Here is a 15,524-nt window from a genome sequence, read left to right on the forward strand (position 1 = left end):
TTCCAGCATCTATCTTGCTATGTCGCCACTTAAAACTCAGTTCCAGCTACAGATGAAACAGATGCAGGAGGAATTGGCTGAGGATTGAGGAGAAACAATTGAGGAGTGATTGTTGAGGCACCTCAATCCAACAGCCTGGGTCTCTGGCCAAAGACTTGGGAAATGGGTCATGAAACAATCCGACGAATGAAATCATCAGCCCATTCAACTCTTGGGAGGTACCTTTGCCTTGTAAAGCTTGGATCCTCTGCATCGATTGACCACTTAAACACAAAGTAACGAGGTGAAGCTAAAAAACGGTCTGGTTATGTACAAATTCAGGACTGTTAAAGATCGACCAGGAGTCCTGGGATTGAATAGACCTGAGGGAGATGAAGGGGTCCTAGTCTAGATTAGAGTGGTGCTGGAAAAGCACAGCAGGTCAGACAGTATACGGAGCAGGAAAGTCAACGTTTCGGGCAAAAGCCCTTCGTCAGGAACCTAGATGCTGATATCCAGCATCTGCAGTCCTCACTTTTGCCTAGGAGATGAAGGGATGGCCTGTGGTGTCAGTTCTCTCAAACAGAGACTCCCTGTTTGGGGAAATCCCAGTGGGGCTGCCCCACCGAGCCTGTACAGTGACTTCCACCCAGCACAGGATCAAAATTTGGGTTTTTCAGACCTCCCCAAGAGATTTAGGGGACAAATGAAAAATAGCCTGAAACTCACTATCTGACAGTTATTGTTTCATCGAATTAAAGTGTTCAGACATAGAATCCTTACAGTACGGAAACAGGCCCTTCAGCCCACGTCCACACCAACCCTTTGAAGAGTAACCCACCCAGACCCATTCCCCTGTGTTTACCCCTGACTACTGCACCTATCCCTGAACACAATGGACAATTTAGCAAGGCCAATCCACCATAACCTCTCCATGTTTGGACCCATGCAGACACAGGGAGAACATGCAAACTCCACACAGACAATCACCCAAGGCTGGTGGGCTCAAACCCAGCTCCCTGGTACCCAGAGGCAGCCGTGCTAACCATTGAGCCACCATCTTCTGAGACACCTTTAAGTCGGGTGAGATTTGAACTCTGGCCTTCTGAGCCAGATTATTTTACGTATATATTAAGTCGATGTGCTGGCATATCAGGGCAGGTGAGTGTTATAGCCCTTGAGGCTAAAGGGATCAAAGGTTAGGGGAGGAGAAAGCAGGAACTGAATTGGATGATCAGCCATAATAATACTGGATGGCACAGCAGACTCGAAAGGCAGAGTGGCCTACTCCTGTTTCCCATTGGGGTCAACCTGCGATGGGCATGGTGCTCATAAAATTTGTCGAAAGGCTAAGAATTCAGTCACCAGAAAATAACTTGACAAGCGGCTTGTTCCAACTCGGAGGAAATTGAATCCTTTCCAGTTACAATTCATTTCAGGACAAAGGCTGAATGATGTTTTTCTTTAAATGGAAACACCCCCCCAAGCCAGCCTGGAGCAGGTTCATCCTGTCTGGATGAGTTGCAGAGCAGTCTCAGGCTGAGGTGAAGTGTCCCGGTAACTGGGGGGGGGTCTGTGTTCGGTAAATGTACACAGGCTCCCTCTGTACTGCACCGTATTAAAGGAATTTTCCCCGCCGCCGGCGCTGCCTCATGTGATTGAGGAGGGACTTTCCAACCTGTCGAGGAGACTCTTACCAAAAAATTTCTGCTTTCGGTTTTTCTCTGTGCAGCAGGAAGCACTGGGGACTTCCTGCTTTGAGTACACTACTAAGGGAGAGAGAGAAGAGAGATCTTTCTGTATCCGAGCGCTGGGTGACCATGAAAACACTTCATTTGCTGCTATCTCTCCTCCTGCTGCTGCCGATCTCGGGTATGTATCCAGTATTGCCTCCTTTACTCATTCAGGGCACGTAGGGGGTCACTGGGTCGGCCAGCATTTATGGGCCATTCCTAATTGTCCATGGGAAAGTGTTGGGCCTGCCTTCTTGAACCACTGTGTGTTTGTGTGGCCATAGTCCCACAGGCCTGAGAGAGAGAGATGGACTGGTGGTGAGTTTAACCTGAGGGTCACCTCGCTTAGGATGAGGGCTGAGAATGTGGCACCCTCATGAAAACCTTCAGCCAGTGCTGGAACTGGAACTGCATTCTTGATGTCAGTCTGCAGACCTCGGAATGAGAGTCATAGAGATGTCCAGCAGAGAAACAGACCCTTCAGTCCAACTCACCCATGCCTACAATCCTAAATTAATCTCGTCCCATTTACCAGTACTTGGCCCATATTCCTCTAAACCCTTCCTCATCATGTACACTTATCACCTTTTTAAATGATGGAATTGTACCAGCCTCCTCCACTTCTTCTGACAGCTCATTCCATACACACGCCCCACTCTGTGTGAAAATGTTGCCCCTTAGGTCCCTTTTAAATCTTTCCCCTCTCACCTTAAACATATGGCCTCTGATTTTGGACTCCACTACCCTGGGGAAAAAAGACATTGGCTATTCATGCCCTCATGATTTTATAAACCTCTCTAAGGTCACCCCTCAGCCTCTGATGCTCCAGGGAAAAGAGCCCCAGCTTATTCAACCTCTCCCTATAGCTCAAGCCCTTCAACCCTGGCAACATCCTTGTAAATCTTTTCTGAACCCTTTCAAGTTTCACACCTTTCCTATAGCAGGGACACGAGAATTGAACACAGTACTCCAAAAGTGGCCTCTCCAATGTCCTGTAAATCTCTATGACTCTGTGACTGAAGGAAGGGTGATATATTTCCAAGTAAGGATGGTGAATGGTTTGGAGGGGAACTTGAAGGTGATGATGTTCCCATGTACCTTCTGCCCTTCTCCTTCAAATGGAAATGATCGTGGGTTTGGAAGGTGCTGTCTTGGGGTCTTTGATAAATTTCTGTACCGCATCTTGTAGTTGGTTCACACTACTGGTGGTGGGGGAGGGACTGGGTGTATGTGGATGTCGTGCCAATAAGCTGGGCTGCTTTGTTCTGGTTGGTGTTGAGCTTCTTCAATGTTGCTGGGGCTGCAACCATCCAGGCAAGTGGCACCCATCACACTCCTGACTTGTGCCTTGTAAATGGTGGGCAGGCTTCCAGATGTCAGGAGGTGAGTTATTCGCCGCAGTATTCCTAGTCTCTGACCTCCTCTTGTAGCCACATAGTTATATTTCCAGTTGAGTTTCTGCTCAATGGTAACCCCCAGGATATTGACAGTGGGGAATTCAATGATGAAAACACCATTGTTTGCCAAGGGGAAATCAATGGCTTCACTCTTAGTGGAGATGGTTATTGCTTGACCCTGAGTCAAGCAATAAAATATGTGAGAATGTTCTGCACATATTGGGGAGGAGCAGCAGCCTCTCTAGGAGAGCGCAAGAGAGCGAATGTTTTCAACCTAATACGTTTCTCCTTCCTAAATGGACAATATGGGAGGAGGTTTGAAATATAAAAAAAACAGAAATTGCTGGGAGAACTCAGCAAAGAAAGAGCAGAGGTAAGTGTAGTTCTGAACAAGAGTCTCTCCCACAGATGCTGAGTTTTCCCGGCAATTTCTGTCATTGCTTTGGATTTTCAGCATCCACAGATGGTTTTTGTTTTTTCTGAAGTTTTGTTTGGTTTACTCAGCTGCCTGTGTAGATCAAGAATGGAAGCCTCCAGAAAATATTCCATTCCCCCCCCCCCCTGTCTTTTCACCGTTTGCAGGAGAGTTCCAGAGATGAGGAATTTCAGGGATGAGGTTAAATTAGTGAAGTTTGGGATTGGAGAGAGAATGCTGAAAGGAGTTCTAATTGAAGTCCAATATCATGAGGGGTCCTGAGGGGACCAGATAGAGGAAATGGGAAAAAAGATCTTCATAGTAATAGAAGCAGGTGTAGGCCATTTGGCCCATCAAGTCTGATCTTCCATTCATTAAGATCATGGCTGATCTATCCATTGTCTCAGCTCCTCCTATCTGCATTATCCCCATAACCCTTAATTCCCCTACCATGCAAAACCCATCCAACTGTGTCCTGAATATATTTAATCAAGCTGCCTCTACTACTTCCTTTACTAGAGAATTCCATAGATTCCCTACTCTCTGGGAAAAGCAGTTCCTCCTCATCTCTGTTCTAAATCTATTCCCCCTAATCTTGAGGCCATGTCCCCTAGTCCTAGTCTCACCTACTAACAGAAATAACTTGCCTGCCTCTCTCTTATCTATCCTTTTCATCATTTTACATGTTTCTGTAGGATCCCCTCTCATTCTTCTAAATTCTAGTGAGTTCAGGCCCAGGCAGCTCAACCTCTCCTCATAGGGTAACCCCATCATCTCCAGAACCAATCTCCTCTGCACCCCCTTCCAAAGCCAGTATATCCTTCCTCAAGTAAGGAGACCAGAACTGCGCACAATACTCCAGGCGCGGCCTCACCAACACCTTGTACAATTGCAGCAGAACCACCCTGCTCTTAAACTCAATCCCTCTAGCAATGAAAGCCAATATTCCATTTGCCTTCCTGATTACCTGTTGCAGCTGCAAATCAACTTTTGCGATTCCTGTACGAGCTCTCCAAGTCCCTCTGCACCACAGCATGCTGCAATCTTTCACCATTTAAACAATACTCTGACCCACTATTTTTACTTCCAAAGTGGATAACCTCACATCTACCAACACTGTACCCCATCTGCCAGACCCTTACCTGCTCACCCAACCTATCTAAATCTGTCTGCAGACCCTCCACATCCTCTGCACAGTTTGCCTTTCCACTCAAGTTAGTGTCATCAGCAAACTTGGATATGTTACACTCGGTCTCATTTTCCAAATCATTTATATATATCATGAACAGTTGTGGGCCCAACACTGATCCCTGCAGCACTCCGCTCACCACTGATCTCCAACCAGAGAAACACTCATTTATCCCAATGCTCTGCTTTCTATTGGTTAACCCAGTCCTCTATCCAGGCTAGTACATTCCCTGCAGCTCTATACGTTCTTATCTTAAGGATGAGTCTTTTATGCGGCACCTTATCGAACACCTTCTGAAAATCCAAGTATACAACATCCATCAAGTATACAAGTTCTCCTCCCTCCACTGCGCTTGTTACATCCTCAAAAGAACTCTAGTAAGTTTGTCAAACAGGACCTTCGTTTCCTGAATCCATGCTGCATCTGCCTGATGGAGGTCTGGAATGTGCTGTCTTAGGGTGTGGCTCAGGCTGCTGTCTCACAGCGCCAGGGATCCGGGTTCAATTCCACCCTCGGACAGCTGTCTGTGTGGAGCTTGCAAATACTTTTCACTGGGTGCTCCATTTTCCTCCCACAATCCAAATATAGGCAGGTTAGGTGGATTGGCCATGGCAAATTGCCCTAGTGTCCAGGGATGTGCCGGCTAGTTGGATTAGCCATGGGAAATGCACAGCCATAGAGATAGGTGAGGGAGTGGGTTTGGTTGGGATTTCCTTCAGAACGTTGGTATGGCCTCGATGGGCTGAATGGCCTGCTTGCACACAGGCCTGCCTCACAGCGCCAGGGACCCAGGCTCAATTCCACCCTGGGATGACTGTCTGTTTGGAGTTTGCACATTCTCCCTGTGTCTGCCTGGGTTTCCTCCCACAAGGCCAAAGATGTGCAGATTAGGTGGATTGGCCATGGGAAATTGCCTCTTAGTGTCCAGTGATGTTTAGGCTCAATGGATTAGCCATGGGAAATTCAGGATTATGGGGATAGGGTGGGTTTGGTTGGGATGCTCTTCGGAGAGTCAGTGTAGACCCGATGGGCCGATTGGCCTGACTCCACACTGTAGGGATCATATGATTCTATGACTCACTCAACACTCCCCTCTCCATCTCCCACACAACCCTTTATGACTATGGCCCCGTGTTTGTGTGCAGGCTTGTTTATTTGCCCTGGACCACATCCCTCTTTGACTTCCTCGCTATCACATCTGCAATGTCCAATTATTTCACTGGTTTCCCCCCCAGGTACCATTTCCCTCCTGGTTGGAAATTTCAGTCACATCAGGTGAAGTTACTTTGGCAACAAGCTTGACTGAACAGCCAGCTTGCCCAAGGCTTTAGCACGGGCACATCAAGAGGACAGAGAAAATCTATTAGGTACAGCCTCAAAGCATCACTGAAAATCTGCAACATTCCCATCAACCAATGGGAGTCTCTTACTTACTCTGCGTAAACATCCACCAAGGTGCCAAGCATCATGACCATCTCTGACAGAGCCCTGGTGGATGTCCAGCACAAAGATCTGAAAGAGTGTGCAAAAGAACCCAAGCATCACACTCACCTCCTTATATTTCTATGTACTTGGGAGTCGTGGGCATCACTGGCTGAGCCCGCATTCATTGTCCATCCCTAGTTGCCCTTGAGAAGGTGGGGGTGAGCTGCCTTCTGGAACTGCTGCAGTCCACCTGCTGTGGGTTGTCCTACAATGCCCTCAGGGAATTCCAGAATTTTGATCCAGTGACACTGAAGGAACAGTGATACGTTTCCAAGTCAGGATTGTGAGTGGCTTGGAGGGGAATTTGCAGGGGATGGTGTTCATGTATCAGCTGGTCTTGACCTTCTGGATGGAAGTGGCTGTGGGTTTGGAAGGTGCTCTTTAAGGAGTTTTGGTAAATTTCCACAGTGCATCTTATAGATGGTACACACTGCTTCTGCTGAGCGCTGGAGACAGAGGGAGTGGGTGTCAGCTTTGGCAAACATCCACACACGTGACTTGTACAATTAAAAGTAAGGCCTTGAGCAGTGTTGTAGACCAGAGAGTGTGTTGCTGGAAAAGTTCAGCAGGTCAGGCAGCATCCAAATAGCAGGACAATCGATGTATCCAGCAGAAGCCCTTCAACCGGAGCCCTCAATCATCACTTCATCACTTTTTCCTGGTTAAGAAGGTGTTGAGCATACTTGTCTTTATTGCTCATACCTTAGTGTCGATCATGTTGAGGTTGTACAGGACGTTGGTGAGGCCTCAGCTGGAGTACTGTACACTGCGTCCAGTTCTGGATGCTCTCTTATAAGAGGGATATTATTAAGCTGGAGAGGCTTCAGAACAGGGAATGGAGGGTTTGAGTTATAGGGAGAGGCTGGATAGGCTGGGACTTCTTTCGGTTTATAAAATTATGAGGGGTATAAGTAAGATGACCGGAAGGTGTCTTTTCCCTAGGGTATGGGTTTTCAAGACCAGGAACATATTTTTAAGGTAAGAGGAGAAAGCTTTGAAAAAGGCCCAAGGGGAAATTGTTTTACACAGAGAGTGGTTCGTGTGTGGAATTAACTTCCAGAGGAAGTGGTGGATGTGGGCACAGTTACATCATTTGAAAGACATTTGGATAAGTTCATGAATAAGAAATGTTTGGAGGGATATGGGCCAAGCACAAGCAAGTGAGACTCGTTTAGTTTGAGATTATGGTCAGCATGGACTGGTTGGACCGAAGGGTCTGTTTCCATGCTGTATGATTCCAGGATCTATATCACATCTCTGACTGTCCCACCATCCCAATGAACCAGGACGGAAGCTGGACTGGAACAGTTCAGGGGTGGGGGTTACAGTGAGAGTTGTTCTTCTTTGACCTGAGCAGTTTATTGTGAGATTTAACACAAGGGTCCACAAAGATGAGGATTTTGTATGGGCTGAATAGAGTGGCATAATCCCACTGGCTCCTTAACGAGAGAACATTGATAATTAGCAAAGAGTTCAGGAGGGGGAATTAGAAGGGGGAGTGCTGGAGATTAAATAATTGGATATATTTCTGAAAAGAGATGCATGTTGCTGAAGTTTCTCATCAGAACAAACACAAGAAATCCACATTTCAAATCATCCCAACCTCCTCAGGCCTGCTATCCTGACAAGGCTCAGTCTTTAGAACACACCCATCAGACAGATTTGATGGGCCAAAGGGCCTTTTGCTGTGCTGCAGACCACTGTGTGCCCAAGAGGGGGCCTTGCTATCTGGCCCCCATTGGCACAGTGTCTGTCTGTGTCTGTGTCTCTCTCTCACACACACATGCGCACACACACTCACTCACTCTCACACACACCACATGCACTCACACTCACACACATACTCTCACTCTTTCTTTCTCTCTCTCACACACACACAGCAGGTGGTGAGAGGCTGAAGCCTGACACTCTGACCTGGGGATAGATCCCAGAACTGGCTCTGATTCACAGTCACGTTGTAATCACAGCTACCCATGAGAGATGCTGGGAAAACCTCAGCATGATCCAGCCCGCCTACATAAATTGATCGACACTTTGTGGTCACGGAAACATTTTAATTTCATGGGATTCCAAAAATATTCTCAAATGATCTGGGGTTTTTTTATTCTGTAAGTTCCGCCAAAATCCTGGGCACGTGCCAAGCTTCAATCGTGTGTGAAATGCTTTGAGCATTGTATAGTCTGTTGTGATATCACAAGACTATAACTCAGACAGCTACTTCCCATTGACCAGATATTCTCTCTCAGCCCGGCAGGAGGAGGCTGTGGATTAATTACAATGAAGCAAGTCATAGAGTTTTCACAGCATGGCCCTTCGGCCCATTGTGACCCTGTGCTGGTCATCAAACATCAATATATAGTCTGTTGCGATATAGTCTGTTCAAATCCCTGTTTCTGGAATTGGCCCTTGGCCCTTGACCCTTGATAAGGTTATTTTCTAATCTGTTCACAGGCAATATTACACAATGCCAGAGCAGGTGGAATTTGAACCTGGGCCTCCTGGCACAAAGGGAGGAACATTGCCACTGTGCCACAAGACCCCTTGCCCTTTGCTTATGCACTATGGCATTTCGAGTGCACATCTGCATAATTCTTTAATGTCTTACCATCCTTTAAGATCCTTCAGACAGTGGGTCCCAAATACCCACCACACTCTGGGTGAAAAGTGTTTCCCTCAAAACCCCTCTCCACCACCTATATTTTTATTTATTCATGGGATGAGGGCCAGCATTTATTGCCCATCCCTTATTGCCCCAAAGGGCAGTTAAGAGCCAACCACTTGGCTGTGGGTCTGGAGTCACATGTAGGTGACAGTTTCCTTCCCTAAAGGGCATTACTGAACCAGGTGGATTTCTCCTGACAATTGACAATGGATTGAGACTCTTCATTTCAGATTTTTTTAAAAAGTTAAAATTCTATCATCTGTGGAGGAATTGAACCCAGGTCTCCCCAGAACATTACCTGAGTGTGTGGATTAACAGTCCAGCAACAATACCACTCCCCAGTCCCATGGTTACTGCTCCTTACCTTAAAACTGTGCCCCCTGGTTACTGATTCCTCTGCTGAAAGGGAATGTTTCTCCCTATCCATGTCCCTCAGAACTGTGTACACCTCAATCAGGTCAACCTCCACCCCCAGCCTTCTCTGCTCTGTGGAAAACAGCCCCAGTCCAAACTAATCTCCAGCGCAGGCAAGATCCTGGTGGATCTCCTCTGCACTGTCTTTAGTGCAATCCCATCTTTCCCATCGTGTGGTGACCAGAATTATACACAATATACACTCACTGAAAATGTAACGTAAAATATAGTCTTGTCTATTGATTCCTGGACTTCTCAATCATAATTAGCTCAGAAAGAGACTGCCTAGCAGCCAGCTCTTACAATCACAGAACAGCTCTGACAACAGGGACCATGGCCTTGCTGACTCCTAAATAACTACTTATCTTGTTTCACAGATTTGTAACCCTCTGGCTGAAGAAATATCTCCTCATTTCAGTTCTAAAGGGTCAACTCTTCACTCTCTACCTTCAAGTCTTCGTCTCTCCTACTAGCAGGAACATCTTCTCCATAACCACTCTATCCAGGCCTCTCAGTATTCTGTAAGTTTCAATGGGACTCCATCATCTTTCTACACTTCATTGAGTCCACACCCTGAGTCCTCAACTGCTCCTCATCTGTCAAGCACATCACCCCAGGATCATTCTTGTAAACCTCTTCTGGACCCCTGTTAATAGCAGCACATCCTTCCCTAGATACAAGGCCCAAAACTGCTCACAATGTTCCAAATGCGGTCTGACCAGTGTGTTATGCAAACATAGTAGTACATTTTTGCTCTTGTATTCTAGCCCTCTTGATATGAATGTTAACACTGCATTTGCCTTCCTAACTGCCAACTGATCTACATGTTCAACTGAAGAGAATCCTGAGCTCGGACTCCCAAGTCCCTTTGTGCCTCAGATTTCCTAAGCCTTTCCCCACTAAGAAAACAGTTTATACCTCTATTCTTCCGTCCAAAATGCATAACCTCACACTTTCCCACATTGTCTTCCATCTGCCACTTCTTTGCTCACTCTCCTCAGCTGTCCAGGCCCTACTTCTTCAACACTGCCTGACCCTCTGCCTAGCTTTGTGTAATCCTCAAACTTAGCAACAATGCCCTCTATTCCTTTGTCCAGATTGTTAATCTATGACCTGAATAGCTGTGGTTCCAACACTGATCCCTGCTGAACACCACTAGTCACCAGCTGCCATCCTGACAGAGAGTCTTTTATCCCCACTCTCTGCCTTCTGCCAGTCAGCCAATCCTCTATCCATGTCCCTTAGGTGACAGGGACTGAGATGAGGAGAAATGTCTTCACCCAGAAGGTGGTGAGCCTGTGGAATTCACTGCCACAGATTGAGGGCAAAACATTGAACGTTTTCAAGAAGGAGTTAGATATAGTTCTTGGGACTAATGGGTATGGGGAGGGGGTTGGGTGATCAGCCATGATCATATTGAATGGTGGAGCAGGCTCGAAGGGCCAAATGGCCTGCTACTTTTCCTGTTTTTTTTTATTATGTTCCCTCTCCTCTTCAAGGTTTAGAACTTTTTAATGTCTTTGACTCCCTCACAGATGAATGGCAAACCAGAAGTAATGTCATTTGTGTGATGTAATTGATTGACTCACTGTCTGTTGTATTTTCTGTAGAAAGTAACAGAGAGCTGTTCACAGTGAATGCACCGAGGAGGGTACATGGAACAGTTGGAAGTGCTGTCGTTCTGCCTTGCTATTTCACGTTCCCCTATGCCAGCTACACTACCTTTGAGATCACGGTCATCTGGAAAATAGGGGTGTTTTATACAGGGACAGTTCTCTTCAACGCAACAAACCGAGCCAAGGGTCAGGGCGATTTTGAAAATATGGTTCACACGAATATTAATGACCGGTATAGACTGGTTGGAGACCCCAGGATTGGTAATGCTTCAGTCGAGATAAAAGAAGCCAGGCTGGATGACACCAGCGAGTATTTCTGTCGTGTGGAAGTCAAACGCCCAGCATTACCTGCTTACATGAAAGAAAACAACCTTGGGACCATCCTGAAAATAACAAGTAAGTTAGTGAGTTTTGAGAAGATCGGTAGCTCAGGTTGAGATTCCAGATGTAGGTTTGCTCACTGAGCTGGAAGGTTCATTTTCTGATGTTTCGTCACCATAATAGGTAACATCTTCAGTGAGCCTCCGGGCGAAGTTTCCTGCTTTCTAATTATATGTTTGGGTTTCCTTGGATTGGTGATGTCATTTCCTGTTCTTTTTCTCAGGGGGTGGTAAATGGGATCCAAGTGAATGTGTTTGTTGATGGAGTTCCGGTTGGAATGCCATGCTTCTAAGAATTCTCATGCATGTCTCTGTTTGGCTTGTCCTAGGATGGATGTGTTGGCCCAGTCAAATTGGTGTCCTTCCTCATCTATATGTCAGGATACTAGTGAGAGAGGGTCATGTTGTTTTGTGGCTAGTTGATGTTCATGTATCCTGGTAGCTAGTTTTCTGCCTGTTTGTCCAATGTAGTGTTTGTTACAGTTCTTGCACAGTATTTTGTAAATGACATTAGTTTTGCTTGTTATCTGTATAAGGTCTTTCAAGTTCATTAGCTGCTGTTTTACTGTGTTGGTGGGTTTGTGGGCTACCATGGAGTTAAAGGGTCTGAGTAGTCTGGCAGTCATTTCCAAGATGTCTTTGATGTAGGGGACAGGTAACTGCAGCAGCCGGGTATGATGGGTTCAGTTAGACTTCAGGTCCGTCTGACAGATGGGTGATAGTGTCCCTTGTGATTGGCTCCTGTCACATGACGCGGCACGCTTGGACATTTTTTTACTTAGTGGATAGGGTCACCCCTCAACTTTTTATGTTTCAGGGAAAAAAATCCCAACTTATCCAGCCTCTCCTTATAACTCAAACTATAATCTTAAAAACTAGGTCCTCGAGGGTAGTAATATCTGGATTACTTCTGGTGCCATGAGCTAGCGAGGGCAGGAATAGGAGGATAGAGCAGATGAATGCATGGCTCAGGAGCTAGTGCAGGGGAGAAGGATTCACATTTTCCGATCATTGGAATCTGTTTTGGGATAGAGGTGTCCTGTACAAGAAGGACTAATTGCACCTAAATTGGAAGGGGACTAATAAACTGGCAGGGAGATTTGCTAGGGCTGCTCGGGAGGATTTAAACTAGTAAGGTGGGGTGGGTCGGACCCAGGGAGATAGTGAGGAAAGAGATCGGTCTGAGACGGGTACAGTCGGGAAAAGGAGCAGGTCAAACATACACGGCAGTCAGGACAAAGTAGAGAACAAGGCAGGACTGATAAATTAAACTGCATTTATTTCAATGCAAGAGGCCTCCTAGGTAAGAGAGATAAACCCAGGGCATGGTTAGGAACATGGGCCTGGGATATCATAGCAATTACAGAGACATGGCTCAGGGATTGGCAGGACTGGCAGCTTAATGTTCCAAGGTATAGATGCTATAGGAAGGATAGAAAGGGGGACAAGAGAGGAAGGGAGTGGTGTTTTTGATTAGGGATAACATTTTTTGCGGTACTTAGTGAAGGTATTCCTGGGAATACATGTGAGGAGGTTATTTGGGTGGAATTAAGAAATATGAAAGGGATTGTACTCTAGACCCCCAAATAATCAGTAGGAAATTGAGAAACAAATTTGTAAAGAGATTTCAGTTATCTGAAAGAATAACAGGGTATTTATGGTTGGGGATTTTAACTTTTCAAACGTGGATTAAAACTGTCATAGTGTTAAGGGCTTGGATGGAGAGGAATTTGTCAAGTGCATACAAGAAAATTTTCTGATTCAGTATGTGAATATACCTACTAGAGAAGGTGCAAAGCTTGACCTACCACTGGGAAATAAGGCAGGGCAGGTGACTGAGGTGTCAGTGGGGGAGCACTTTGAGGCCAGCGACCATAATTCTATTAGTTTTAAAATAGTGATGGAAAGGGGTAGACCAGATCTAAAAGTTGAAATTCTAAATTGGAGGAAGGCCAATTTTGACGGTATTCAAAACTTGATTGGGTGTATATGTTTGCAGGTAAAGGGATGCTTAGAAAATGGGAAGCCTTCAAAAATGAGATAACGAGTCCAGAGACAGTATGTTCTTGTTAGGGTGAAAGGCAATGCTGGTAGGTGTAGGGAATGCTGGATGGCTAGATGAATTTGAGGTTTTGGTCAAGAATAAGAGGGAAGCATATGTCAGATATAGACAGCTGGGAATGAGTGAATCCCTCTAAGAGTATAAAGGCAGTAGGAGCACACTTAAGAGGGAAATCAGGAAGGCAAAGAGGGAACATAAGATAGGGTTTGGCAAATAGAATTAAGGAGAATCCAAAGGGATTCTATAAATATATTAAGGACAAAAGGTTAACTAGGGAGAGATCAGCAAGGCAGCTATGTTTGGAACAACATGAGATAGGAGAGATATTATTTTGCATCTGTGTTTACTGTGGAGAAGGACCTGGAAGATATAGAATGTGGTGAAATAGATGGTGACATCTTGAAAAATGTCCATATTACAGAGGAGAAAGTGCTGGATGTCTTGAAACACATAAAAGTGGATAAATCCCCAAGACCTGATCAGGTGCACCCTGGAACTCTGTGGGAAGCTAGTGAAGTGATTGCCGGGTCTCTTGCTGAGATATTTGTACTATTGAGGTGCTGGAAGACCAGAGGTTGGTTAATGTGGTGCCGCTGTTTAAGAAGGGTGGTAAAGAAAGGCAGGGAACTAGAAACCAGTGAGCCTGATGGTGGTGGGCAAGATATTAGAGGGAATCCTGAGGGACAGGATTTACATTTATTTGGAAAGGCAAGGACTAACTAGGGATAGTCAACATGGCTTTGTGCGTGGGAAATCATATCTCACAAACTTGATTGTGTTTTTTGAAGAAGTAACAAAAAGGATTGATGAGGGTAGAGCAGTGAAACATGATCTATGTCATTTCAGTAAGGCATTCGACAGGATTCCTCATGGGAGACTGGTTAGCAAGGTTAGATTTCATGGAATACTAGCCATTTGGTACAGACCTGGCTTGAGGGTGGTGATGGAGTGTTGCATTTCAGATTGGAGGCTTGTGACCAGTGGTGTGCCACAAGGATCAGTGCTGCATTCATTACTTTTCATCATTTATATAAATGATTTGGATGTGAGCAAAAGAGGTATAGTTAGTAAGTTTGCAGATGACACCAAAATTGGAGGTGTAGTGGACAGCGAATAAGGTTTGAAAAATGTGGTGCTGGAAAAACACAGCAGGCCAGACAGCATCCGAGGAGCAGGAGAATTGACGTTTCGGGCATAAGCCCTTCTTCAGACATTTCCTGAAGAAGGGCTAATGCCCGAAACATCGATTCTCCTGCTCCTCGGATGCTGCCTGGCCTGCTGTGTTTTTCCAGCATCACATTTTTCAACTCTGGTACTCCAGCATCTGCAGTCCTCACTTTCTCCTAGCGAATAAGGTTTCCTCAGATTATAACAGGATCTTGATCAGATGGGCCAATGGGCTGAGAAGTGGCAGATGGAGTTCAATTTGGATAAATGCGAAGTACTGCATTTTGGGGAAGCAAATCTTAACAGGACTTATACACTTAATGGTAAGGTCCTAGGGAGTGTTGCTGAACAAAGAGACCTTGGAGTGCAGGTTCATAGTTCCTTGAAGGTGGAGTTGTAGGTAGATAGGATAGTGAAGAAGGCGGTTGGTATGCTTTCCTTTATTGGTCAGAGCATCGAGTATAGGAGTTAGGAGGTCAATGGTTAGGCCACTTTTGGGATACTGTGTGCAATTCTGATCTCCCTGTTATAGGAAGGATATTGTGAAACTTGGAAAAGTTCAGAAAAGATTTACAAAGATGTTGCCAGGGTTGGAGGATTTGAGCTATAGGGAGAAGCTGAACAGGCTGGGGCTGTTTTCCCTGGAGCATCGGAGGCTGAGGGGTGACCTTATAGAGGTTTATAAAATCATGAGGGGCATGGACAGGGCAAGTAGACAAGGTGTTTCCCCCACATGGAGGAGTCTAAAACTAGAGGGCATAGGTTTAGGATGAGAGGAGAAAGGTTCCTTTTAAATCTGAGGGGCAAAGTTTTCACACACATGGTGATGTGTATGGAATGAGCTGCCAGAGGAAGTGGTGGAGGCTGGTACAATTACAACATTTAAAAGGCATCTGGATGGATACATGAATAGGAAGGGTTTGGAGGGATATGGACCATATGCTGACAAATGGGACTAGACTTATTTAGGATATCTGGTCGGTATGGACGAGTTGGATGGAAGGATCTGTTTCCATGCTGTATAT

General features: G+C 45.7%; 1 protein-coding gene across 1 annotated transcript in view; it reads left to right on the forward strand.

The window, feature by feature from the left end:
* Nucleotides 1–1,244: 1,244 nt before the first annotated feature.
* Nucleotides 1,245–15,524, forward strand: part of LOC140494479 (sialic acid-binding Ig-like lectin 15) — a 33,504-nt gene continuing 19,224 nt past the window's right edge. The window contains exons 1-2 of the mRNA XM_072593699.1: nucleotides 1,245–1,851; nucleotides 10,885–11,286. Of these exons, the coding sequence (XP_072449800.1) occupies nucleotides 1,800–1,851; nucleotides 10,885–11,286 (454 nt within the window). The 5' untranslated portion in view covers nucleotides 1,245–1,799. The remainder of the gene's footprint in view (nucleotides 1,852–10,884; nucleotides 11,287–15,524) is intronic.

The sequence above is a fragment of the Chiloscyllium punctatum genome, chromosome 2 (genome assembly GCF_047496795.1).
Source record: "Chiloscyllium punctatum isolate Juve2018m chromosome 2, sChiPun1.3, whole genome shotgun sequence".
Classification (NCBI taxonomy): Eukaryota; Metazoa; Chordata; class Chondrichthyes; order Orectolobiformes; family Hemiscylliidae; genus Chiloscyllium; species Chiloscyllium punctatum.